Source organism: Papio anubis, chromosome 20 (assembly GCF_008728515.1).
Source record: "Papio anubis isolate 15944 chromosome 20, Panubis1.0, whole genome shotgun sequence".
In the NCBI taxonomy this organism is placed as follows: domain Eukaryota; kingdom Metazoa; phylum Chordata; class Mammalia; order Primates; family Cercopithecidae; genus Papio; species Papio anubis.
In genome coordinates, this window is record NC_044995.1 from 36420007 (window position 1) to 36445927 (window position 25921).

The window sequence follows — 25921 nt, forward strand, 5'->3', positions numbered from 1 at the left end:
GTAAGCTCAGCACTTTGGGAGGCCGAGGCGGATGGATCACGAGGTCAGGAGATCGAGACCATCCTGGCCAACATGGTGAAATCCCGTCTCTACTAAAAAAAAAAAAAAATACAAAAAATTAGCAGGGCGTGGTGGCGGGCGCCTATAGTCCCCGCTACTAGGGAGGCTGAGGCAGGAGAATGGCATGAGCCCGGGAGGCAGAGCTTGCAGTGAGCCAAGATCGCACCACTGCACTCCAGCCTGGACGACAGAGCAAGACTCTGTCTCAAAAAAAAAAAAAAAAAAAAAAAAAAAAAAGAGTGCCTACTTGCCAGGGTGCCACGCCACCTCAGCACTTTGGGGAGGCCGAGACAGGTAGATCATCTGAGGTCGAGTTCAAGACTGGTCCTGGTTAACATGCAGAAACCCCCATCTCTACTAATAATACAAAAATTAGGCCTCGGGTGTGGTGGTGGGCACCTGTAACCCTAGTTATTGAGGCTGAGGCAGGAGAATCGGCTGAACTCAGGAGGCGGAGGTGGTGTTGCAGGAGCCAAGATCGCATCACTGCACTTCCAGCCTGGTCAACAGAGTGAGACTCCATCTCAAAAAAAAAAAGAAAAAGAGAGAGAGCCCATTGAATGCCACTTGCTCTAGATAAAGGTGCCTGCAGATGCCACCTGCTCTATATAAAGAGTGCTTACTGAGTCTCATCTGCTCTTGATAAAGAGTGCCTACTCACTGCTGCCGGCTCTACATCAAGAGTACCTACTGATGCCACCCACTCTTCATCGTGTGCCCACTCTGTGACACGTGGTCTACACAGAGTTTCTACTGTGTGACACCTGCTCTTAAAGACTGCCTACTGGGTAAATGTATTTTTTTTTTTTTTTTTGAGACAAAGTCTCACTCTTGTTGCCCAGATGGGAGTGCAATGGCACTATCTTGGCTCACAGCAACCTTCGCCTCCTGGGTTCAAGTGATTCTCCTGCCTCAGCCTCCTGAGTAACTGGGATTATAAGCATGCAGCACCATGCCCGTATAATTTTGTATTTTTAGTGGAGATGAGGTTTCTCCATGTTGGTCAGGCTGGTCTCCAACTCCTGACCTCAGGTGATCCTCCTGCCTTGGACTCCCAAAGTGCTGGGATTACAGGCGTGAGCCACCGTGCCGGACCATAAATGTAATTTTAAGGTGAGTGGGGCTGTCCACAGGCAAGGACAAAGAGAAGGAGTTTGAGAACATGCAGGAGGCGTGCGGTGCTGTGGATGTTCACCAGGCCTAGGTTTGGACACAGCTCTGCTATTTCCTGGCTGATCTCTCAACCTCTCTGCACCGTATGTATCTCCTCTGTAGGAGTCATATGATGGGTGAAATGGCTGGTGGAGTTGACCCTGAATACAGCAAGAGCTGTGAGGGTTTTACAGTGGTGCCCCAGGGAGGTGAACTGACCATTTGGGGGCAATTCATCATCCTGACAAAAGGAGACTCATTACATGTATTATTTGCCTAAATATACTCTGAAATGATACAGAAAACATAAACGTGTTTACCTTTGTAAAGATGGGGAGACTGGGTAAATGAAGGGCATAGGTACAAGAAACATTTTTCACTGTGCATTTTATTTTTTACATGTGTGAATATAGTTTATGCCAAAAATATTGCATTTAAAAATTTAGCCACCAGCTGTCAATGAGTCTCATCTGAATCACAAAAAGGAGGAGGTAGAGCAAGACGGCAGAATAAAATGCTCCATTGATCATCTCCTCCACAGGAGCGCCAAATACACCAACTATCCACACAAGAAAATACCTTCGTAAGAACCAAAAATTAGGCGAATGATCATGGTGTCTGGTTTTAACATCGTATCAAAAAAAAGAGGCACTTTGAACTCATGGAGATAGAGAGTAGAAGGATGGTTACCAGAGGCTGAGAAGGGGAGTGGGAGAGTGAGGGGAAGTTAGGGATGGTTAATGGGTACAAAAAAAGATAGAAAGAATGAATTAGACCTATAATAAGATCTATTATTTGATAGTGCAACAGGGTGACTGTAGTCAATAATAACTTAATCATACATTTTAAAATAATGAAAAGAGTGTAACTGGATTGTTTGTAACACAAAGGATAAATGCTTGAGGGGATGAATATTCTTCATGATGTGATTACTATGCATTTCATGCCTGTATCAAAACATCTCGTGTACCTCATAAATACATATACCTACTATGTACCCACAAAAATTAAAAAGTTAAAGAAGCACTAAAGAATGTGCAAAAGACAGTCTTTTTTTTTTTTTTTTTTTGAAACAGAATCTTGCTCTGTCACCCAGGCTGGAGTACAATGGCACGAGAGCTCACTGCAACGTCTGCCTCCCAGGTTCAAGCGATTCTCATGCCTCAGCCTCCCAAGTAGCTGGGACTACAGGCTCATGCCACCACGCCCGGCTAATTTTTGTATTTTTAGTAGAGATGGTATTTTGCCATGTCGGCCAGCCTGATCTCAAACTCTTGACCTCAGGTGATCTGTCTGCCTCGGCCTCCCAAAGTTCTGGGATTAAAGGAGTGACCCACCGTGCCTGGCCAAAAGACAGTCTTAAATTGCCTACACTAACACTTCCCCATCTCCCAGAAGTGGCCTCATGGCTGGAGAGAGACTCCGTGTGCTTGAGTGGAGGGGAGAGAGCACAGCGATTATGGGACTTTGCATTGAAACTCAGTGCTGCCCTGTCACAGCAGAAAGCAACATGGGGTAGAATTTAGCCAGTGCCCCCAGAGGAAGCATTTAGGCCAACCCTAGTCAGCGTGGAACTGTCCCTCCCAATGGTCAGAACCTGAGTTCCAGCTAAGTACCACCATTGCAGGCTAAAGTGCTCCAGGGTCCTAAATAAACTTGAAAGGCTACCACCTGTTTGTTCAAGGCCCAAGGGCTCTACAATCAGTATGTGGTAAATCCAGCTACGAGGACTGCAATTCTGGGACAAGTCCTGGTGCTGTGCTGGGTTCAGAGCCAGTAAACTTGGGGTGCACATAACCTAGTGAGGCAGCAGCCAGGGCAGCCAAGGGAGTCTTGGCAAGCATCACCCTTCCCACAACTCCAGGCAGCACAGCTTGCAGCTTCAGGAGAGACTCCTTCCTTCTGCTTCAGGAGAGGCCACTTGGATACCAGCTCAGCCACAGCAGAATAGGGCACCAGACAGCATCCTGAGGCCCCCATTCCACGCTCTAGCCCCCAGACAACATTTCTAAACACAACTTTGGACAGAGGAAACACGCCGCCTTGAAGAGAAGGACCCAGTCCTGGCAGGATTTACCACCTGTGGATTAAAGAGGACATGGGCCCTGAATAATCAGTGGTAGCCAGGTTGTGCTTGTTGCAGGCCTTGGGTGAGACTCAGTGCCATACGGGCTTCAGGTGTGACCCAGCACATTCCCAGCCGTAGTGGCCATGGGGAGAAGCTCCTTCTGCTTGAGGAAAGGAGAGGTAAGAGTAAAGGGGACCTTGTCTTGCAGCTTGGGTACCAACTTAGCCACAGTGGGGTGGAGCACCTGGAGTCCCTGATTCCAGGTCACAGCTCCTGGACAGTATCTCTGGACCTACCAGAGACGTGGGGAACTCACTGCACTGAAGGGAAGGTCACAAGGCCTGGCTAGATTTACCACATGCTGATTGTACAGCCCTTGGGCCTTGGGGAAACACAGGTGGTAACAAAGCAGAGGTCGCTGTGTGCCTCGGGCAAGACCCAGTGCTGTGGTGGCCTCAGGTCTGACTCAGCACAGTCCCAGTGGTAGATGCCACAGGGATGCTTGTGTCACCCCTCCCCCAGCTCCAGACAGATCAGCACAGAGAGAGAGAGAGACTCGTTTGTTTGGGAGAAAGTAAGGGGAGAGAAAAGTCTCTGCCTGGGAATCCAGGGAATTTTCCCAGATCTTACCCAAGACAACCAAGGCAGTACCTCTACTAATCTGCAAGAGTCCCAGCATTACTGAGATTGGGGTGCCCCCAATGTAGATATAGCTGTGGTTACCAAAGACTTAGATTACTGCACTCCATTCCCTTTAAATATTTGGAAAACTTTCCCAAGAAGGACAGGTACAAACAAGCCCAGACCACAAAGACTACAGTAAATACCTAACTCTTCAATGCACAGACATCGACAAACATTCACAAGCATCAAGACCATCCAGGAAAACATGACTTCACCACATGGGCTAAATACAACACCAGTGATCAATGCCAGAGTGACAAAGATATGTGACCTTTCAGGCAGATAATTCAAAATAGCTGTTATGAGAATGCTCAGTAAAATTCAAGATAACACAAAGAATGAACTCAGAATCCTATCAGGTAAACTTAACAAAGAGATGGAAATAATTCAGAAGAACCAAGATTGAAATAACTTAAAAGAACCAAAGAAATCCTGGAGCTGAAAAATCCCTTGATATACTGAAGAATGCATCAGAGTCCCTCAACAGCAGAACTGATCAAGCAAAAGAAAGAATTAGTGAACTTGAAGATAGACTATTTGAAAATTCACAGTCAGAGAAGATAAAAGAAAGAATTTTAAAAAATGAAGTATGCCTACAGAATCTAGAAAATAGTCTCAAAAGGGCAAATTTAACAATTATTGGCCTTAAAGAGGAGGTGGACAGAAATCAGGATAGTAACAGAGACCTTCCCAAACCTAGATAAAGATATCAACATTCAAGTACAAGAAAGTTATAGAATACCAAGCAGATTTAATCCAAATAAGACTACCTCAAAACATTTAATAGTTAGGCTGGGCAGGGTGGCTCACACCTATAATCTCAGCACTTTGGATTGCCAAGGCAGGTGGATTGCTTGAGCCCAGGAGTTTGAGACTAGCCTGGGCAACATGGCAAAATCCCATATCTACCATATATATACACACACACATTATCTATATATAGATATTATACATATATAATATATATAATATATATATTTGCCGGGCATGGTGGTGTGCATCTGTAGTCCCAGCTACTTGGGAGACTGAGGTTGAAGGATGGCTTAAGCCCAAGGGGCGGAGGTTGCAGTGAGCTGAGATCGTGCCACTGCACTACAGCCTGAGTAACACAGCCAGATCCTGTCTCAAAAAAGAAAGAAAGAAAGAATAAGAAGATTAATAATTAAACTCCCAAAGGCCAAGGAAAAAGGATCCTAAAATCAACGAGAGAAAAAAAGCAAATAACATACAAAGGAGCTCCAATATGTCTGGCAGAAGACTTCTCAGTGGAAACCTTATATGCCAAGAGAGAGTGGCATGACATATTTAAAGTGCTAAAGGGAAGAACTTTTAACCTAGAATAGTATTTCCAGCAAAAATATTCTTCAAACATGAAGGAGAAATAAAGATTTTACCAGACACACAAAAACTAAGGAATCTGCAGACCTGTCTTAAAAGAAATGCTAAAGGGAGTTCCTCAATCTGAAAGAAAAGAATGTTAACAAGCAATAAGAAATCATGTGACGGCACAAAACTCACTGTAATAGTAAGTACATAGACAAACACAGAATGCTATAACACTGTAACTGTGGTGTGTAAACTACCCATATATTGAGTAGAAAGACAAAAAATAGTTGTTATCTATTGCTCTGAAAATGAAATCTTTACCCCAAAAGTTATTTGATGAAGAGTTACTCAATTTATAACTGATGATACCTCAAACTGTCAACTTGTATGAAGACAATTCTTGCAAAGTGAGACAAAGCACTTCTATACCATTTTGTAACATCATGCCATTTTTAAGAAATAGAGTGGTTTGAATACATAACCAAAATATTTTTTTAAATCACAAAATAATGTTTCATAAAATTATTTGATGTCATGGAAAGATGTTAGCAGCCTATTGTGTGAGTAGCCCAGATTAATAAAAATTTGAGATAAAATAGCATTTTTTGTTTGGGTAAAATTTATATAACATAAAATTCACCATTTTAAAGTGTACAATTTAGTAGCATTTAGTATATTCACAACATTGTGGAAACTTCACCACTATCTAGGTCCAGAACATCTTCATCACCCAGGAAGAAATCCTGACCCCATTAGCACTTCCTATTCCCACTTCCCCACAGCTCCTGACACCACCAATCTTCTTTCTGTCTGTATAGATTTTCCTATTCTGGACATTTTTTTTTTTGAGACAGAGTCTCACTCTGTTGCCCAGACTGGAGTGCAGTAGCGTGATGGCATGATCTCAGCTCAGCACAACCTCCGCTTCCTGGGTTCAAGTGATTCTCCTGCCTCAGCCTCCCAAGTAACTGGGATTACAGGCATATCCCATGACGCCTAGCTAATTTTTCTTGTATTTTTAGTAGCGACAAGGTTTCACCATCTTGGCAGGGTTGTTCTTGAACTCCTGACCTCAAGTGATCTGCCTGCCTGGGCCTCCCAAAGTGCTGGAATTATAGGCATGAGCCATTGCACCCAGATGGACATTTCTTTTTTTTTTTTTTTTTTTTTTTTTTTTTTTTTTTTTTGAGACGGAGTCTCGCTCTGTCACCCAGGCTGGAGTGCAGTGGCCGGATCTCAGCTCACTGCAAGCTCCGCCTCCCGGGTTCACGCCATTCTCCTGCCTCAGCCTCCCGAGTAGCTGGGACTACAGGCGCCTGCCACCTCGCCCGGCTAAGTTTTTGTATTTTTAGTAGAGACGGGGTTTCACTGTGTTAGCCAGGATGGTCTCGATCTCCTGACCTCGTGATCCGCCCGTCTCGGCCTCCCAAAGTGCTGGGATTACAGGCTTGAGCCACCGCGCCCGGCCTGACATTTCTTATAAATAAATCGTACACTATGTGACCTTTTGTATCTGACTTCTTAAACATACTATAATGTATTCCAGGTTCATCCAGGTGGTAGTATGTATCCATACTTCATTCCTTTTTATGGCTGAGTAATATTTCATTGTACGAATAGATCACATTTTCTTCATCCATCCATCTGTTAATGGATATTTGAGTTCTGTCTACCTTTTGGCAATTGTGAATAGGGCTGCTATAAGCATGCATGTACAAGCTTTTTTGTTTGAACAACTGTTTTCTATTCTTTTGAGTATACACCTAGGAGCGGAATATGGTGTCTTGGAATTGGGTCATATAGTAATTCTATGTTTCACTTTTTCATGAATCTCCAGACTGTTTTCCACAGCAGCTGCACCATTTTACAGTCACACCAGGAATGGATGAGGGCTTCAATTACTCCACATCCTCTCCAACACTTGCTATATTCCCCTTTTTAGATGCTAGCCATCCTGTACGTATTGAGGTGACATCACATTGTGCTTTTGGTTTGCATAATGGGAACAATGTCTAGCATCTTTTCATGGGCTCATTTGGTAGAAAAATAGCATTTGTAAACAAAATTACATGCAAATGAGGTACAGCTATATAGATGTAAATAAATATTTTCATATGTAAAAAGATCACATATAAATTAAAAACTGGAAGCATATGTAAGAAAATGTAAACAGTGATTATTTTGACATTTTGAAATTACGGATGATTTTTATTTCTTGCAATTTCTTCTATAAGCATGCATTATTTATGAAACTTAAACTTTAAAAGGGAAGAAAAACAAAAGTGACTTTCAGCTTGGAATATATTAAATAGTTATTTATTTCATTTTGCGATGTTCCATTCTTATTTTGCATCCAATAATCCTTCCAGGTTCCCAATCTGTTGGCCCCTGAAAGGCGTTCAGTCCTTGGACTCTGTGCCCCGCGGGAGCTCCCTACAGTCAGACAGGGGGAAGTACTGACGCGGCCGCTGTCCTTGGTGCTGAAAGGGGCGGCCCCTAGCCCACTCCCTCTACCTTCCTCTCGCTACTGAAAACCTGCGTGACCTGCACTTTTTAGACAAGAATAAATTTCTGGTCGTGCCTCTCTGGAAAAATTATTTTTTTCCGTTCTAAGCTTTTGGCCAACCTTTCACCAAAGTCCACTGTAGATTCTTGGATGTAATAACCGATATTTTGAGCACACAATATATTTGAATGAATTTTCCTCAAAAGAAGGATGTTATGCATCCCAAGTCTTAAAGCTACCTCTTGTGATTTTTTAAAATGTCAAAACTTCAAATGTGATACAAAAAGAAGAGAAAGAGAGTCAACTAACCCTCATGGACCACTAATACCCAACAGATGTGACTCAGGGATGTTGTAGATACCGACTTGTTCAGTCTTCACAGCAGCCCAATGAGGTGAATACTATTAAATGGTAAACAAAACCATGGCTGCAGAGATAAACAAGTTTTCCCCAAGTCAATCAGCTAGTGAATAGCAGATTGGGATTCTGACATTCGTAATACAACTTCAAGGTGATGTTTAGTACAATTCCAAGGTGATATGGATTATCTTAGCCCATTCTGGCTGCTACGACAACATAACTTACACTAGGTAGTTTATAAACAACAGGTATTTATTGCTCACAATTGTGGAGGCTGGGAAGTCCAAGATCAAGGTGCCTGCAGGTTCAGCATCAGCTAAGGGCCTGTTCCTCATAGATGGCACCCTGCATGTGTCTTTACATGGTGGAAGGGGCAAACAAGCTCCCTCAGATCTCTGTTATACGGATCTACGTAAGTGATAATCCCACTTATGAAGGCAGAGTCCTCACAACTTAACCACCCCCCAGAGGACTCCCCTCTTAATACCACCACATGCAGACTAGGCTTCAATGTATGGATCTGGGGGCTATATAAACATCCAGGTCACAGCATGGATCTAGGGTCATCGACCCTGACTGCTTCTAGCCATCTGCCCCATCTGTCCTAAATAGCAGTCCCTGTCCTCATGGGCCAATATGGAACTCCAGATGCCACATCAATCTTGCAAGCAATTTGTTAAAAAGTCAAAAATAGCAGATGTTGCCAAGGCTATGGATAAAAAGGAACACTCATACACTGTTGGAGGGAATATAAATTAGTTCAGCCACTAAACTAATGGAGTGTGGAGAACAGTTAGGAGATTTCTCAAAGAACTGAGAGTTGAACTACCATTTGACCTAGCAATCCCACAACTGGGTATATACCCAAAGGAAAATAAATCATTCTGCCAAGAAGACACATGCACCCACATGTTTATCGTAGCTCTAATCACAATGGCGAAGATGTTGAATCAACACAGGCGCCCATCAATGGTGGAGTGGATAAAGAAAATGTGTAGAAATACACCATGAAATACTATGCAGTCATTAAAAAGTACAAAATCATGTCCTTTGCAGCAACATAGATGCAGGTGGGGGCCATTATCCTAAGCAAACTAATGCAGGAACAGAAAACAAAATATTGCATGTTCTCGCTTATAAGTGGGAGCTATGCATTGGGTACACATGGTAATAAAGATAGGAACAACAGACCCTGGGGACTACTAGACAGGGGAAGCAGGGAGGGGAAAAAGCTGAAAAACTACCTATTAAATAGTATGCTCGCTACATGGGTGATGGAATCATTCATAGTCTAAACCTCAGCATCATGTGATATACCTTTGTAATAAATTTGTACGTTAGCTCCTGATTCTAAAATAAAAATTGAAACTCAAGAATTTTTATTCTCACACCTACAATTTCAGCACTTTGGGAGGCTGAGGTGGGCTGATCACTTGAGGTCAGGAGTTTGAGACCAGCCTGGCCAACACAGCAAAACCCCGTCTCTATTAAAAATACAATTAGCCGGGTGTGGTGGTAGACACCTGTTATCCTATCTACTCGGGCGACTGAGTCAGGAGAACCACTTGAACCCAGGAGGTGGAGGTTGCAGTGAGCCACTGCACTCTGGCCTGGGCGACAAGTGAGACCCTGTCTCAAAGAAAAAAAAAAAAAAAACTTGCAAGGAAGGAAGGAAGAAGGGAGGACTGAGCAGAGAGACTGTTGCAGCTTTCTCTTAAGAAAGGTTACCAGAATTACCACATAATCTTTGGCTTCTCCACCTGGGACAGCCACAGTCACTTAACAAATTGAGCTTCAAGAAAGGCTTTCAAATGTGATCTGTATTTCAGGCTGCTATGGACCTAGCTAAAAAACAGGGATTCTAAATTGGCAAAAAGTTATATCAGAATACACAATTATTTGGTGGGGGTGGGGGGTGTCTTTATTTAGGCTCTTGGAGAACCCGCCCTCAGCACGGGGTTCCTGTGGTCACCCAGAGAGGCAGTCAAGGTCTTGGGCTCAGAGAGACATCTCCCCACCTCTTCCCAACCAGGTCCTAGATCCCTGCAGTCCTCAGGCGCCCCCTACTGGCTCTCCACGGGACTCAGGCACAGGGACCCGCACAGATTTATTCTCAGGAATCTGAAAAGATAGTTGCTGCAAAGATAGGTGATGCAAAGGTAGGTGGGTGGGTCACTGCAGGCCTCAGCCCAGGGGCTCTACTCGCAACCAAAGTCCATCCTCTGCACGCAAAATAATCTCCGGCGTCCTGCGTGGCTCCCTGTGGTCGGGCAGGATGCGGAAGCGCAGCAGTGTAAGCGCCAGGACCACCTTAATCTCTGCCATCGCGAACGACTGCCCGATGCAGTTCCTAGGGGCCAGGGTGGGGGGGTCTGACTGTGCCCAGGACCCAGATCCCGGTCCCACTGTGCCAGAAACCAGGCCCGGGATCCCCAACCCCACCCAGATCACCGTGAGGGGCAGACAGGGGGGAAACTGTGCCTGGGACCCCCATGTGGGCTTGCATATTCCCAGAGCCTAGCCCAGACCCCAGCCCCAAATAAGACCAGATGGGGCAGGAGGCTCTGAGCACACCCTTTTTCCTAGGATCTTCTTTAAAACCCCTATCACAAAAACACGTGGTCCCACAAGTCAGGCATCTGACAAGGCAGCCATGTGTGCCACCCTCAGCCCATGCCCACCTCAGACACCCCCTGGCCTCACCTGGGCCCTGCTGAGAAAGGAATAAAAGCCATAGGTGACCTCTTCTGGATGTTTTCTGGGTCGAAGCGGAAGGGGTCATAGACCTGGGTTGGGGGCAAGTTAGGGCTGCTGGTGGGGCTTCTCAGGACACCCAGCCACCCCCACATAAGACAGATATGGGTGGAACAGAGAGAGAGTATCTGATTTTCCGGGACAAGACCCCTCCCTTGACCAGGCCCCAGGGATGGAGAGGCAGGGAAGGGCAGCACCTCAGGGTCTGGCCAGACTGAGGGGTTGTGATGCATTGCGAAGATGTTGATGCTACAGATGTTCCCTGTCATGCAGGAGATGACAGTCAGGACAAGGTCCAAGCTGTCTGCTGGGACCACCGCCCTGCCAAGGACCCTCCTCCCCTGCCATGGTGGGCACCTTTGGGGATGACCCGGCTGTCTGGGAGCACCACGTCCTGGGTGCAGCCACGGGTGATTGTGGGGACTGGGGGATACAACCGCAGGCTTTCCTTCAGGCACATGGTCAGGAAGGGCAACTGGGCCAGGTCGTCCCTAAGGAAACACCCAACAATTATCCAGGGAGCAAACACAGCCCTCCTGCTGCCCCTGGAGACCCTCTCACCACCTCCCTCTGACCCTCAGTCTTATAACAAAATTAATTCCAGAAGCAACAAAGATGTAAGCATTAGAAAACCAAAGTCACAAAACTACTAGAAGAAAAATTGACCTGGTGTTTTTAGAGGTATTTCTGAGCAAAACAATATTCAGAGGGTGTCTCTTAAAAGTGCTCATTCTGGTGGGGTGCAGTGGCTCACTCCTATAATCCCAGCACTTTGGAAACCTGAGGCAGATGGATCACTTGAGGTCAGGAGTTCAACACCAGCCTGAACAACATGGTGAAATCCCATCTCTACTAAAAATACAAACTTAGCCAGGCATGGTGGTGGGCACCTGTAGTCCCAGCTACTCAGGAGGCTGAGGCAGGAGAATCCCTTGAACCCGAGAGGCAGAGGTTACAGTGAGCCAAGATCATGCTACTGCACTCCAGTCTAGGAGGCAGAGCGACTCCATCTCAAAAACAAAAGTGTTCATTTGTTTGCATGAAAAAGCATTTAAAATTATATAAAGAGGTAACAAAAGCAGGAAAAAAAAAAAAACCATCTCTACAAAGGGCTAATAAGGTTACTTGAATAAATAATCTCCACTCCACACTGTAGGGTGGGATGACCACATGTTGTCATCCCACTGACCAGACCCTGCAGATGGAGAAGCAGGGAGGGGCAGCACCTCAGGATCTGGCCAGACTGAGGGGTTGTGATGGATTGAGAAGATGCTGATTCTACAGACGTTCCCTGGTGTCTGTTTTTTCTAAAGGTGTCAATTCTTTCTAAATTAATCAATATACTTCACGCAATTAATAAAAAATCTAGCTAGATTCTTTTGGGAACTTTGAAATCTTATTCTAATTGAAAGAATTTTAAAGTTCATCAAGAGCTAGGTCAATTTTTTTTTTTTTTTTTTTTTTTTTTGAGATGGGTTCTCACTCTGTCACCCAGGCTGGAGTGCAGTGGCCTGATCTCAGCTCACTGCAACCTCCGTCTCCTGGGTTCAAGAGATTATTGTGCCTCAGCCTCCCAAGCAGCTGGGATTACAGGTGTGCACCACCACACCCAACTAATTTTTGTATTTTTAGTGCAGATGGGGTTTCACCATATTGACCAGGCTGGTCTCGAACTCCTGACCTCAAGTGATCTGCCCACCTCAGCCTCCCAAAGTGCTGAGATTACAGGCGTGAGCCACCGCGCCCTGCCCAAGCTAGGTCAATTTTTAAATAAAAGATTGAAGAAGGGGAACCCAAGTTTCAAGATATTAAGAAATGTTACAAATGCATACTAATAAAAATAAAATAATTTTTTAAAAACTGTGGGACTGCTGCAAGAACAGAAAAACAGGTCCATAGAACAGAGTAGAGAGCTCAGAATCAGGCATGTGAATAGGGGGAAACTTAACATCTGCTAAAGGAAGGTCCACACGCCCCTGGAGAATGGATAGTGTGGTGGAAGTTGTTCAGACCACCGGAAATGTGTGAACAAAGAGAAACAGGTTCTTGTCTACTACATATACAGGGTGGAGTCTTTTCCTTTATGAGAAAGGTAAAATTATAATGTTAAAAGATGATAACACAGGAGACATTTTTGTGACTTAGGAGTAGGAATTCTTAAAACCCCAAAAGCTTAAACAAGATAAAATATAAACGATAAATATGCATGCAAATTAAGGATTTCTGTGCAATAAAAGATACAGTGGACCCAATTAACATTCCAATGAGAGATAAGAGATTCAGAGAAGATGCCTAAGATAGGTAGGTAGATAGATAGATAGATAGACAGATAGATATGCAGAACGACATCTTGAATACGCCAGGAATTCCTGCAAATCTGCAAGAGAACAAACGGGTGACCCAAGTGAAAAAGTAAACAATACTCAAACATGAGAAATTTAAGAGGAGATGCTCAGAGTCACTAGCTATCATAGAAATGGAAGCTAGCTGACAATGAGATACCACTTCACATCTATTCGAGGCTAGAATGGCCAAAGGTAGGTGTTGCCAAGGTTGGTTGAGGTGTGGGTAGAGGGGTCACACGCACTGATAGTGGGGTGCACAGAAGCTGCCAACATGAAAGGCAACCACCAGGACATGGCCAAGGAAAGATGTGTGTTTTACAGCCCAGCAAGCTGGTTCCCAACTGTAGATCCCAGAGAAATTATCAGACATGCAGATAAAGAGATATGCACAAAGATGGTCATTGCACTGGAGATGTAGAAGCAGTCCAGGTATCCACTACAGAACTGAAGAGAAAAGGACTAGATCATAGCTAAAAGCAAGAGGATAACTATACTTAGGACGAGGGTGCTGCAAATCATAGTGCTACATTTACATAGCACAAATCATAGCACAAAACCACGGGTGCTATAAACGTAGCACGAATCATAGTGCTATATTTCTGAAAAGGTAAGAACCAGCACATCTGTGAAATAAAAACATATGTAGAATTTTAAAATGTATCCACCCCAACAACAAATTTTACAAATAAAAGTATCCATCATTTTGTAATCATATTGCTGGAGAGCTGAAAGTGGAGATTTGAGATAAATGGGAAGAAATACGTACTGCATAGAAAAATGATGAGAATTTGCCATGAACTGAGGGACATCGTTAACTCAAACATTAGCACCTAACGTCCAAAAAATTTATTAATTAAAATTTTCAAAAGTATTTGTCAAATTAGCTAGCCTGATCACAGAGTTCAAATGGAAAAAGTAGAATTCGAGGGAAAAAAAAACTGTAAACGCAAAGAAATGAGACAGACAGAAACTCTACCAAATATGAAAGTAATGAGACAGAAATTCTACCAAGTATGAAAGTGTTTTTAAAAGTAGACTTCATGCTGCTCATGTAGGACTATATAATAAATAGAACAAAATGAAGGCAACAAATAAAACCATATATATACACACATATATATGTATATATGTATATACATATGTATATATATGTATATATATAGTTTCTTGTGAATTCCTTGTTATTTAGAATCATGACACAAGGACAAAATATTCATTAAACTTGGTTGGGACAATTAGACATTTGGAGAAAAAATAGATTCCAACATAGATTTCAAAGGGAAAAATTTCTAAATGTGAAAAATATTGATAAAATGTTAAATAAATGAACTTTAAAAAATACATAAGCCTATTAGAATAAGCCAAACAAGAGTTTTGCATTTTACTATTAGAGTATAAAAGGGTTTTTTAAATAATTTTTTAAGAAACACAAACAGGAATTATAAAAGAAAAAAATTAATAAATTTGGTGACAAATAAATGAACCAAAAATAAAAATAAAGTCCAAGACAATGGGAGGAAAAATTTTGCATAAGAGAAAAAAGAAATAACGTTCTTAATATGTAAAGAGTTTTTATAAATAAATAAGAAAACTAGTATGACCCAAAGTAGAAAAAACAAATCATGTAAAAACTGACACTTCACAGAAAAAGAGATATGGATGGCTCATTAGCAGGTGAAAACAGTGTTCGACTTTACCCATATTTAAAATTATGTTCATTAAAATAATAAAATATTACATTGCACCTAACAGATTGGCAAATGTTTTAGTTTCATAATAGGCACTTCTGATGAGGTTATGAGGAAGTTTGGTATTCTCAAAATCTGTGTGTAGGAGTAGATTTCCCAAGAGCTATTGAATTGTAAAACTCAAATGGTCTTTGGCTCAGCAATTGCACTTCTAGGAATTTGTTCTACAAAGATGACATGTCAGCAATGATCATGGCACACTGATATTCAACACATCATGTCTTTCATACCAAAAGGCTGGAAAGTATACAAACATGCGTTGATAAGAGAATGTTTTGATAAATCATAATATTAGATTGGTCCAAAAGTCATTGCGGTTTTTGCCACTAATTCTCCAAGCAGCCCTGTGGGACAGCAATTCCCCCACACTCCCAATTTACAAAGGAGAAAAGCTGTTCAGAAAAGGGAATTGATTTTACTAATGGTGCATAGCAAGTTAGTGGGGAAATAAATATGGACTCCCAGACCATTCCGTCCCCAAAGCATGCAATGTTACCCTTGCTAGCCCCCGCTAGGTAGATTAGTAGAGCTCTGTTTCTGGGCTCTACGCCTATTTCCACTAGGTAACAATGGCAGAATCATCAAAAAGATTCTCCCCATTTCCCCCACCTGGGGAGAAGAACCAACGAGAGGGACTCAGGAACAGTCACCAGCACCTACACTCACCATTCAATCTCTTTAGGCTCACGGTCCTTCAGAAGCTCTTGCACCTCCTGCCGGCAGCGTTCTTGGTATTCTGGGTGCCTCGCGAGGTTGTACAAGACCCAGGAGAGGCCACTGGCCGTAGTGTCATGGCCTGAGGGTCAACCAGGCAGGCTTGAATCTCTGGACTGCTTCAGCACCCAGAGGGCGGACAACTCCCATATAGTGAGGCTCTCAGGAAGGTTGAGGGGAGGGGGAGGTTGGGCAGAATGAAGTGATTCAGGGCCGGCCCTCCACTTCCCTGCAGTGGAGAGACCCCCTGTTGCCACTGTAGTTAGTCCCAGACTGAGACACTCACCTCCAAACATGAAAGTGTCAGCTTCTGCTCTTATGTCCTCATCTGACAACTCTTTCCCATTTTTATCCTGGAGAAAAGAACCCCAATCACACTAGCTCTGGGGTCACTGGAGTCTAAACTGAAACAGTCCCTGAAGACCCATTATCCCAGAAAAATCCCTCCCTTGTCACTTCCAGATCTACCCCCACAGGCTTCCTCCCGGCCTCCTGTTTGTTCTTCCCATGCAGCTTTCCATGCAGCTTTCTATGCAATCACCTCTAAAACTTATCTGACTTGTCCCTCCCTTCCTCAAACACCTTCCATGGCTCCTTAGTGCCTTCTGGATCAAGTTCAGTCCTTCAGTCTGACATTTGACCTGAAGCTCCATTTTACCTCTTGAATTCAGATCCCAGAGAAGCCCACCTTGCTCAGCAGGAGCACATCGATGAAGTCCAAAGTCTTGGATTTGGCCTTGGCCTGCAGGAAGTCATCAACACCCTGGCTAGTGAGGGTGCGGCGCCGCTTCTGGATGACGGCATCTGTGAAGTCGTGCACCAGTCGGCAGGCCCTGAGGAAGCGTCGTCCACAGGGAGTGAGGAAGTACAGGAAGTCCTTGTACAGGAAGAACTTGTGATTCCGTTTCACTATAAGGGCACTGATCTCCATGATTGCGGCAATATATTCACTGGGCTTCCTGCAGAGCCAGTTCAGAGAGAGGAAGCAACTCCTTACACACATGAAAGCCTGGAAGCACCTTTCAGCCAGAATCCCAGGACCACGTTCCGTGCCGAAAGGGGTGCCCTGCAAGCACACTTCACTCTCTGCCTCCCATTCTGTAAGCTGCCTCCTGCCCCGGATCCTCAGGGCACAGCTTGGCCATTATGGGCATCTCCTCTCTCTCTCTTACAAAACATCTGCTTGCCTATTATTCCTCAGTTTCTCCCAAATCTGCCCCATTCTCTCCACCAAACTCAGACCTGCTCTCCCTGGCCTCCTTGCATGCTGCATCTACACAATAGTCAATCTTCCACAGAGTCCCAGAGTCCAATGTCCCAGCTCAGCACTGACCATGACGCTCATCTGCTCAAACACCTCCCATGGCTCCCTGGGAACCTTGGACAAAATTAATCCCCCTTTGTCTGACTTTTCAAGATCCTTAAGATCTAGTTACTGCCAACCCCTCCACCCTCATTTCCAAGTGTCTCCCAACTCCCTGTTGCACATGCTCTGCTCATCTTAGCCTCCTTGCCTTGACCCAAACAGTTCCACTTGTTTGGAGGAATCTTCTCTTTATCTCGCGCTCTCTCTCTCTCTCTCTCCTTCTCTCCTTCTTTGTCCTTCAATGCCCAGTTCTCATCATCTCTCCAGGAAGGCTCTTCTTGTCTCCTTGGGCTTTGCTCTCCCCACCTTCCCCTGCTCCCGAATCCATCCCATGTTCCCAGGCCGTGGGGCAAGAACTCACTCCTGACAATGGCTGTCAATGCTGAAGATGCATTTCTGCAGACTGTCCAGGGCCATAAGGCTGATGTGCTCAAACATGTCCAGACGGGTGCTGCCCTCCAGGGCCAGGCGTTGCCATTTGGCCTGGCCAGAGAAGGGGACAGGGCTGGGGCCAGGCTCTGGCTCCTCTGAGTCCCCCTGCAACCCCAGCCACCAGGATGGACTCCCACAGAGGCAGGCTCCTGGTTTTCTGTCCCAGACGCCCATCCCCGGGGAGGACTAGGCTTGGCTGAGAGTGGAAGCTGTTATTATTAGGAGATGAAGATCCCACGTCTGGGTTCAAGCCCCAGCTGTGATTCCTAAGCTGTGTGTACCCTTGGTCAACTCATAGCCCTCTTCTAGGTCTCACCTGTCAAATCCTCAATAGCAATCAAGATGACCTGGTTTGATGCCAGGGAGCCAGGCTAGAACCCCTTCTCCCCCTCTCTTAGACTCACTGACAAGCTGGGTGAACTTGGGAAATCTCCCTAACCTCTCTGGCCCTCAGTTTCACCATTTGTCATGGTGGTGGGTGGGGGGGGTGGAAAATATCCTCTACCTCACAGGACTGTGAAAATTAAATGAGACCACATATACCATGGAATGGGCATAGTACATCATTTCTGTCATATGATGAGTTCTCAACAAATATTAGCTTGAGTCATCTTCATTGTTATAAATTGATTACAAAAAAAGTCCCTGTGATCCCCCTGAGCACTTTTTTCTGAGCATGCCAAGAATGCAAAATCCTGAAGTTTTGTTGTTGTTTGTTTGTTTGTTTGTTTGTTTTTGAGATGGAGTCTCATTCTGTTGCCCAGGCTGGAGTGCAGCCGCACGATCTTGGCTCACTACAACCTCCACCTGCCGGGTTCAAGAAATTCTCCTGTCTCAGCCTTCTGAGTAGCTGGGGTTACAGGCACGCACCACCACGCCTGGCTAATTTTTGTATTGTATAGTAGAGACAGGGTTTCACCATGTTGGGCCAGGCTGGTCTCGAACTCCGACCTCAAGTGATCCCAATGTGCTGGGATTACAGGCATGAGCCCCCATACCTGGTCAACCCTGAGGTTCTTAATCTGGGCTATTTCTCAGTCTTGTGTTTGCAGAGAACAACCTTGGGGTATAAGGTAATGGCTCCTCTGGGACACACATAGGCTTATTCTGCTTGCTCTAAAAGCAGATTCCCTAAGCCTAATGCTCCTGCCCATCATGCAGTATACAACGTGGCAGGCATCTATGGAAGCCCACCTTATCACCCCAGGCAATCTGAGTGGCTTAGAGAAAGGATCCAAAACAAGAAGATGCACGTGCCACTTGCTGAGACATGCGTAATAAACTTTTGTGTTTGACCCAGAAGTCTCGTGTCTTCTGGCAGAATCCATGCAAAAGTAACAAGCTAATTTATCAACTCACAGGAGAAAAAGAAAATCCTAGTTATTTTACAAAACACTTGGCTCCATTTCTTCCCTTCTCCCCACATCCACATCTTTTACAATGTGATTGTTTAGCTACTTCCATTAAGAGATGGAGTCTATTTTGCCCCACAATGATTCATCATGGATGTTTTATTTATTTATTTGTTTGTTTTGGCCAATAGAGTGTGGCAAAAATGATAAGGCCATAACTAGTGAGAAGTTGGCTGGGTGCAGCGGCTCATGCCTGTAATTCCAGCACTTTGGGAGGCCGAGGAGGGCAGATCACTTGAGGTCAGGAGTTCGACACTAGCCTGCCCAACATGGTGAAACCCTGTCTCTACTAAAGATACAAACAATTAGCTGGGCGTAGTGGTGGGCACCAGTAATTCCATCTACCTGGGAGACTGAGGCAGGAGAATTGCTTTAGGCGGGGGTTGCAGAGAGCCAAGATCACACCACTGCACTCCAGCCTGGGAGACAAAGCGAGACTTCACCTCAAAAATAAAATAAATAATAATAACTAATGAGAAGCATTGCATCCTCCTCTCACTGCCTTGGAATCCTGTCTCTGCCATGTGAGCAATCCTGGGGCGTCATCTAGAGGCAGAGAATCACATGGAGAGAAGTCCAGGTGTCCCAGCTGAGGCCATCCTAAATCAGCCAGAAGCCAGCAAAGCTCCAAACATGTGAGAGAACTGAGCTGGTACAAGCAAAGCTGCCGACCTGCCCCACAGCTGCTCTTATACCTTGAGGGATTCCATCCACATGCAGAAGGGCTGGCCAACTGTCCCACAGACTTGTTAGCAAATATAAACCCTTATTGCTCTAAACCAATGAGTTTTGAAGTGATCTGTACTCAGCAATGACTACTATGCAAGTGTCATCCTTCCTTTCTTGAGTTTACAGGGCTTCTGTGAGAAAAGTGTGGAAATTGACTCCTTTTGACCACCTACTAAGTGTCAGAGACATGAGTCCATCACATGCTCCTACCACTTTTTAGTAAAGATTATCAGCCTCATGGGGAAATCAAGGCACAGAGAGGAAGAGCAATGGCCCCAAACCCACCCAGGAGAGCCAACAGTCCAGACCCAATCTGTACGTGTTCCCCCAACCCCAAGGCTGCAGCTGGGACCCTGAGTTCAAAGCACTCACATGCATGATGTTCGTACTCTTGTTGAAAATCTTTATATAGGGCTTCAGGATGTTGAAACGGAAGGCAGGTGTCAGCATGCGACGGTGGTGTCTCCACTTGTCACCAGCACTTAACAAGAGCCCATCCCCTAGTAGGGCAGCCAAGGGCTGTGGGCAAAGGCAGAACCTTCTCCTGGGCACAAAAGTTGGTCCCCATCCCGTCCACCTACAGTTACTTACCCAGCCAGGGCTTCAGCATCTTATAGAAGACTACGTCCTTGTCTGTAATGGCATCTGACATGAATGAAGACCATCAGGATCCATGGAGAGGATAGAGGAGGGACTTTAGGTATGGAGGGTGGCTCCCAGACAGAGGTTGGGACTTCTTTTCTCCAAGCCCAGCATAGCAGGAAGGAGGCCATGGGCAGACGAAGAAAGGAGGGTGGGGGGCATAAAGGAGGCTGGACTAGGCTGCAATAGCACTAAAGAGCAATGATACACCCTAACATGGTACAGCATGCTAAGCATGCCTTGACATGGCTCCTACATGGTCCAACATGTTCTGCAACACCCAAGCATAAGTCAATACTCTAGAAAACACCTTTACAGAATAAGAGTTGAAGACAGAATTCTGATGATACTAGGTGAGACCTGGATCCAGTTGTGCCTGAAGGCCATCCTCCCTGGACTTTGCAGTCAGTAGGTTCTCTTTAATGGCTTAGACTTCATGGGGTTGAGTTCCTACCACTCACAATGAAAAGATACCTCAGCAGCCAGAGAGAGCCGTAGACCTGCCCAGAGTCACTCAGCATTTTGGGGCCTCAGCCATGGTCTCTGTGGGGTGATACCCCTTCTGCTGCTCATCCTGGCCTGTCCAAAGATGGGAAGGGCAGAGGGCAAGGGTAGGGCTCCGGGCTGGGGTGGGGTCTCCTACTGGAGATTCCTGGGGCCTGGAGCAGGAGGGCAATGAGCATACGGTGGAAGTGCCACAGGATGGGGTTAGAAGGAATCGACCTACAAGAGGTGAATGTCATGGAAATAGCAGCCCAGATCTTCCACCAACCACAACTCCTTCTCATTGCTCTGGGCCTGCAGAAGGACAAGGCCAATGCCAGGCCTGGCCAGGAGCCTTGAATACTAACAATGCCCACTGCATCACCCTGCCTCTGCTTAAAAAGAAATTATCACTCATCATTCCAGACCCAGCTCCTGCTACTCCTCCTCCAGGAAGTCTTCTAGCATGCCCCAGTAGAAACCTTGTTCTCCTCTGATCTGTCACAGCCCGTCTCCTCCTGGCCCATTTCTAACCCTATGAAGTCTCTGTACGGATCCATCTCTTCAAGTTTGGGGGTTCCTCCAGGACAGGGTCTTGGATTAAGGCTTCTCGGGGCCCCAGTGGTTCCCAGAACAACAGGGAGGTGAGGAAGATGGCAGCAGAGAGAAGAGACACTGAGGTTAGGGTTGGTGAATCCAGGAAGGAAAGAGGAAGGTGGCTGAGAGAGAAGCAGGAAGGAAGGGGCTGAGTACTATAGGGGCTGCACAGAAGCTTTGGGGATGAGGAGATCTAGAAGCCCTCCGACATTCTCTTGTGCCCACCACCACAAGTTCTGCAGCAGTACCTGAGGTATTGATGACAGATCGGACGGTGTCGGGGTGGTACAAGTTGATGACGGGAAAAATGGGGCCCATCCACTTCACAAAGCCCTGAGGGTAGGCGGCCACCAGCTGGGTCAGGACCCTCAAGCCCTCCTCCGTAGGGGTCACCTGCAAGCAAGGCAAGGGCCATCACCTCCTGTGATGGTTAATTGTAGGTGTCCACTTGACTGGGTTAAGGGATGCCCAGATATCCAGTCAAACATTATTTCTGGGTATGTCCGTGAGGGTGTTTCAGGAGAGAATAGCATCTGAAGGTAAACTGGGGAAGGAAGATCTTCCCTTCCCAGTCTGGATGGGCATCATCCAATCTGTTGAGGGTCCAGGTAGAATATAAAGGTGGAGGAAGGGTGAATTTGTTTTCTCCTCTGCAGCTGAGACATCCATCTTCTCCTACCCTTGGACATTAGAACTCCAGGTTCCCAGGGCTTTGGACCCAGACAGAACTGCAACACCAGTGTCCCTGATTCTCCACCTTGCGGAAGGCATAGAGTGGGACTTCTCAGCCTCCATGAACACAAGTCAATTCCTACAATAAGTGCACTCTTCTGTCTCTCCATAGATTAGATAGATCATAGACAGATGGACGGATGGATAGATAGGTAGGTAGATAGATAGATAGATAGATAGATAGATAGATAGATAGATAGATGTAGATATTGATATCATATTAATTCTATTACTCTGGAGAAAAAAATACATTTCCCAGGAAGAGCCACAGCAGGTCCCACTGCAGGATTCAGAGGTGGCACAGCCTCTGCAACGAACAGCATGTCCAGATTCTGCACACATAGGGGTAATCTCCACTCCCTCCTGCTCCTTTCTCTTGGGGGCAGTATCTAAGTTCCAAGGCTACATCCCAGGGAACAGGGAGAAGACACACTATCTGTTCACGGAGAAGTCCACCTTGAATAAAGAGGATGGATTTTCTCATCCTGAGAGTGGCTCCAGCCCATGCACAGTCATGTGGGGTGGGCTCCACAAGGGTGGTGTGTGGGCAGCAATGTGGCCTCAGGACATGTCCCCAGGGCTGATCCCCACATCCTTTTATGTCCTGGCTGGGCCATAGGGGCTCCAGGTCCTCCCATGGAGAAGGGTCTGCACACTGTGGAACTTCCTTTCTCAGCAGCCCCCACGGGAGAAGAGGTGACACTAACTGCCTGTCAGGAAGAACAGCAGCTCTCACTAGGGAGCACCTTCTGCACATCAGGCTCAGAGCTAGTCCGTCCTGTGCTCCCTCCCCCTGCACCTGCGGACACACCCATCAATCCTGCCATTTGCCAATGAACAGATTGATGCCAAATCCCCCAAAAGGGACAGAAGGTCTAAGTGAAAGGGCAGGGTCTGAAGGGTCATAGATAACTCTAAAGAGGAAGTAAATGGCTAAATTTTATCCAGATTGGGCAACACAACCCATGGGGACAGCTTAGTGGGGAGAAAGAAGATGCCCCTGCAAGGGGGAGGGTGGAGACGGCACACTTCTCTCTTCTGGCCCAGCTGTGTCAAGATGTGAGGGCAGGGGGTGTATAGCTACTTTCTGTGGGAAAACTGCAGCCCAGAGATGGGCGGACACAAGCAAATGGGTCAGGCAGAAAGTGGGTTCTAGACAGTGAGCTCAAGAGGCCTCAAGTACAGCAGTGAAGATTGTGGAAATATTGGTGAATCCCTGCCGTGTAACCCCCACTCTCCCACAGAAACCCATCAGAGGTTCACTAGTGTACTGAAAACAGTCAGGAAAAGAATTCAAAACACGCTAGGGGTGGCTTCCCCTAGACAAAGAGGTGAGAAAGGCTTGGCATGGCAAAGCAGAGGAATGAGTGAGTGAGGAGAGGAATGAGCAAGCGGGGAGAGGAGTGAGTGAGTGAGGAGAGGAATGAGTGAGTGAGGACAGGAATGAGTGAGTGAGGACAGGAATGAGTGAGTGAGGACAGGAATGAGTGAGTGAGGACAGGAAATAAATAAGATTTCAGAACAAAGAAATCGCGACAAAGTCATCATCATCAATCATCACGTCCGTCATCATCGTAATCAATCATCACAATCGTTCAAAGGCATCAATCATCATAAATAAATAAATCATCGTAAATCTTTCATCTTTTGAGACATCATCGATCAAAATCTTTTTTTGCCGCGCCCATAAAACATCATCATCGCTCATCATCATCAAAATCATCAATCATCATCGCGTCATCATCATCATCATCAGATCCAGCTCTTCATCATCATCATAAATCATCATCATCATCATCATCAGATCGACAAATCATCATCATCATCTTTTTTTTTCGAGGAGGAATGAGTGAGTGAGGAGAGGAATGAGCGAGTGAGGAGAGGAATGAATGAGTGAGGAGAGGAATAGTGAGTGGATAGAGGAGTGAGTGAGGGAGGAGTGGAATGAGTGAGTGAGCAGAGGAATGAGTGAGTTTCTCTCCGTCCCAGACCCCAGCCCACCCCCTCAGCCCGAGCCCCTTTCCAGCCTTCTACCCTGAGACACCAGATCCATCTTCCTGCCACTCACCAGGCCCAGGTGACCCAAGAACCAGTTCTGTTTTGGGGGCTGCGGGAAACACCGGAGGCGGCGGCAGTTGTCGTAGAAGGTGTAGGTCCACCTTAGGATGCAGGCCAGGAGCCAGGAGGCCCCGACCAGCAGCAGGAGCAGCCATGGGGATGCTGCCACCGGCCCGAGGCCCAGCCAGGACAGGCTCAGCAGTGACATCCTGCAAGGCAGAGGAGATGGAGGGTGAGGTCCTGAGGCCTAAGAAAGGGGCTGGGGAGCTCCAGGACCGATGATGGGTAAACATGGTTAAGAGCATGGAGGCAGATTCAGGGAATCTCAGGGGAAGAGGCCACGGGAGAGGGGAGAGGAGAAGTGACACAAAATTCGAGATCAAGGAAACTAGAGACCAGACAGCCTCATCTAGAACCACCAGCCAACTTACCTCTGGCTACCTGCAAGCACCCATCACCAGGGCCAGCTCCCTGGAGCCACCCCAGTCTTGGGCAGTGCCCCTCCCTATCCAGCCCTGCCACCCCCAGCCTGGCACCTTCTGTCAGGAGAAGCTTGTCCCGCACAACCTCCTCTCCTCCTTTGCTAGGAGATTTTTGCCCCTGGCCCCAGATCTAGGAAACACTGTAGGAGGCTGGGCTGGGCTGGGCTGGCCAATCCTCACAGCCTGGATGCCTCCTTTGTGCCAGGGCAGCCAACCAAAACCCAGGGACTGGCGGGGACCGTAGCTGTAGAAGAACCAATTCAGGATGACCCAGCATGGCCACTCAGTCCTCAGCACCTCTCATGTAAGGCAGAGGGTAAGTTGGAGGGCAGCCAATGGTGATCTGAGCCCCAAAATTTGCAGCCACCCTGCTTTTCCAAGAACAGGGGAAGGTAGGTAAAGGAATGAAGTGTTCAGGTGCCAGGTGCTCTGGGTGAGGCCAAGCCTTCTCCCAAAACAACCCCTGGGGTTCCCCTCCAAATGTGGGCCAGAAGAATGCTGTGCACCATTTCTCAGTGGAGATTTAGGAGATTCAGAGGCAGAAGCCTGTTGCCCTCCACTGCCAGCCTGGCAGGAATTCAAGTCCTGCCTCCCAGCAGCCCAGGACCTAGGCTGAGACCTGACTGATAAAAGCAGGAACAGAGAATGCAGCCCTACTGGGGATTACCCAGGGTCAGATTCTGGAGATAAGGAGACCAGCTGGAAAAGCAGCCTGGATGCTGGGCTCAGCGTAGGAGGACAGAGGGGGCCCATGAAGGGTAAGGCTGGGGGAAGCTGTGAGCAGACAAGGTCCAGACGGGGAAGATGGAGCCAAGGGACCCTGAGTGGAGTCCTCCTTCTGCTCTGCCCTTGCTTTGACGATGGGCAGTACTGCCCCTCCTGGGCTCAGGTTGTTTTGTTTTGTTTTGTTTTGTTTTGTTGTTTTGTTTTTGAGACACAGTCTTGCCCTGTCACCCAGGCTGGAGTGCATTGGCGCAATCTCGGCTCACTGTAACCTCTGCTTCCCGGGTTCAAGTGATCCTCCTGCCTCAGCCTCCTGAGTAGCTGGGATTACAGGCGCCCATCACCACGCCCAGCTAATTTTTTGTATCTTTAGTAGAGACGGGGTTTCACCATGTTGGCCAGGCTGATCTCGAACTCCTGACCTCGTGATCTGCCCACCTCAGGCTCCCAAATTGCTGTGGGCTCAGATATTGCATTTGGGAGATGGGATGCAGAATGAGGGGCTTTAGAGGGGGACAGAGGAGGAGTCTTCAGAGGAAAGAACCTCA

The 25921-nt window shown here is 46.4% G+C and overlaps 1 protein-coding gene across 1 annotated transcript; it reads right to left on the reverse strand.

Annotated features, from left to right (window-relative positions):
* Positions 1-6683: 6683 nt before the first annotated feature.
* LOC101006521 (cytochrome P450 4F8) lies at positions 6684-25598 on the reverse strand. The gene is made up of 12 exons (XM_021930814.2): positions 24179-25598; positions 21627-21771; positions 20248-20301; positions 20029-20156; positions 17445-17566; positions 16406-16676; positions 16004-16070; positions 15670-15799; positions 11268-11401; positions 11108-11172; positions 10860-10942; positions 6684-10506 (listed from the first exon to the last, which is right to left on the reverse strand). The coding sequence occupies exons 1-12, from the start codon at positions 24374-24376 to the stop codon at positions 10341-10343; spliced, it is 1563 nt and encodes a 520-aa protein (XP_021786506.1). The 5' UTR covers positions 24377-25598; the 3' UTR covers positions 6684-10340.
* Positions 25599-25921: the final 323 nt, after the last annotated feature.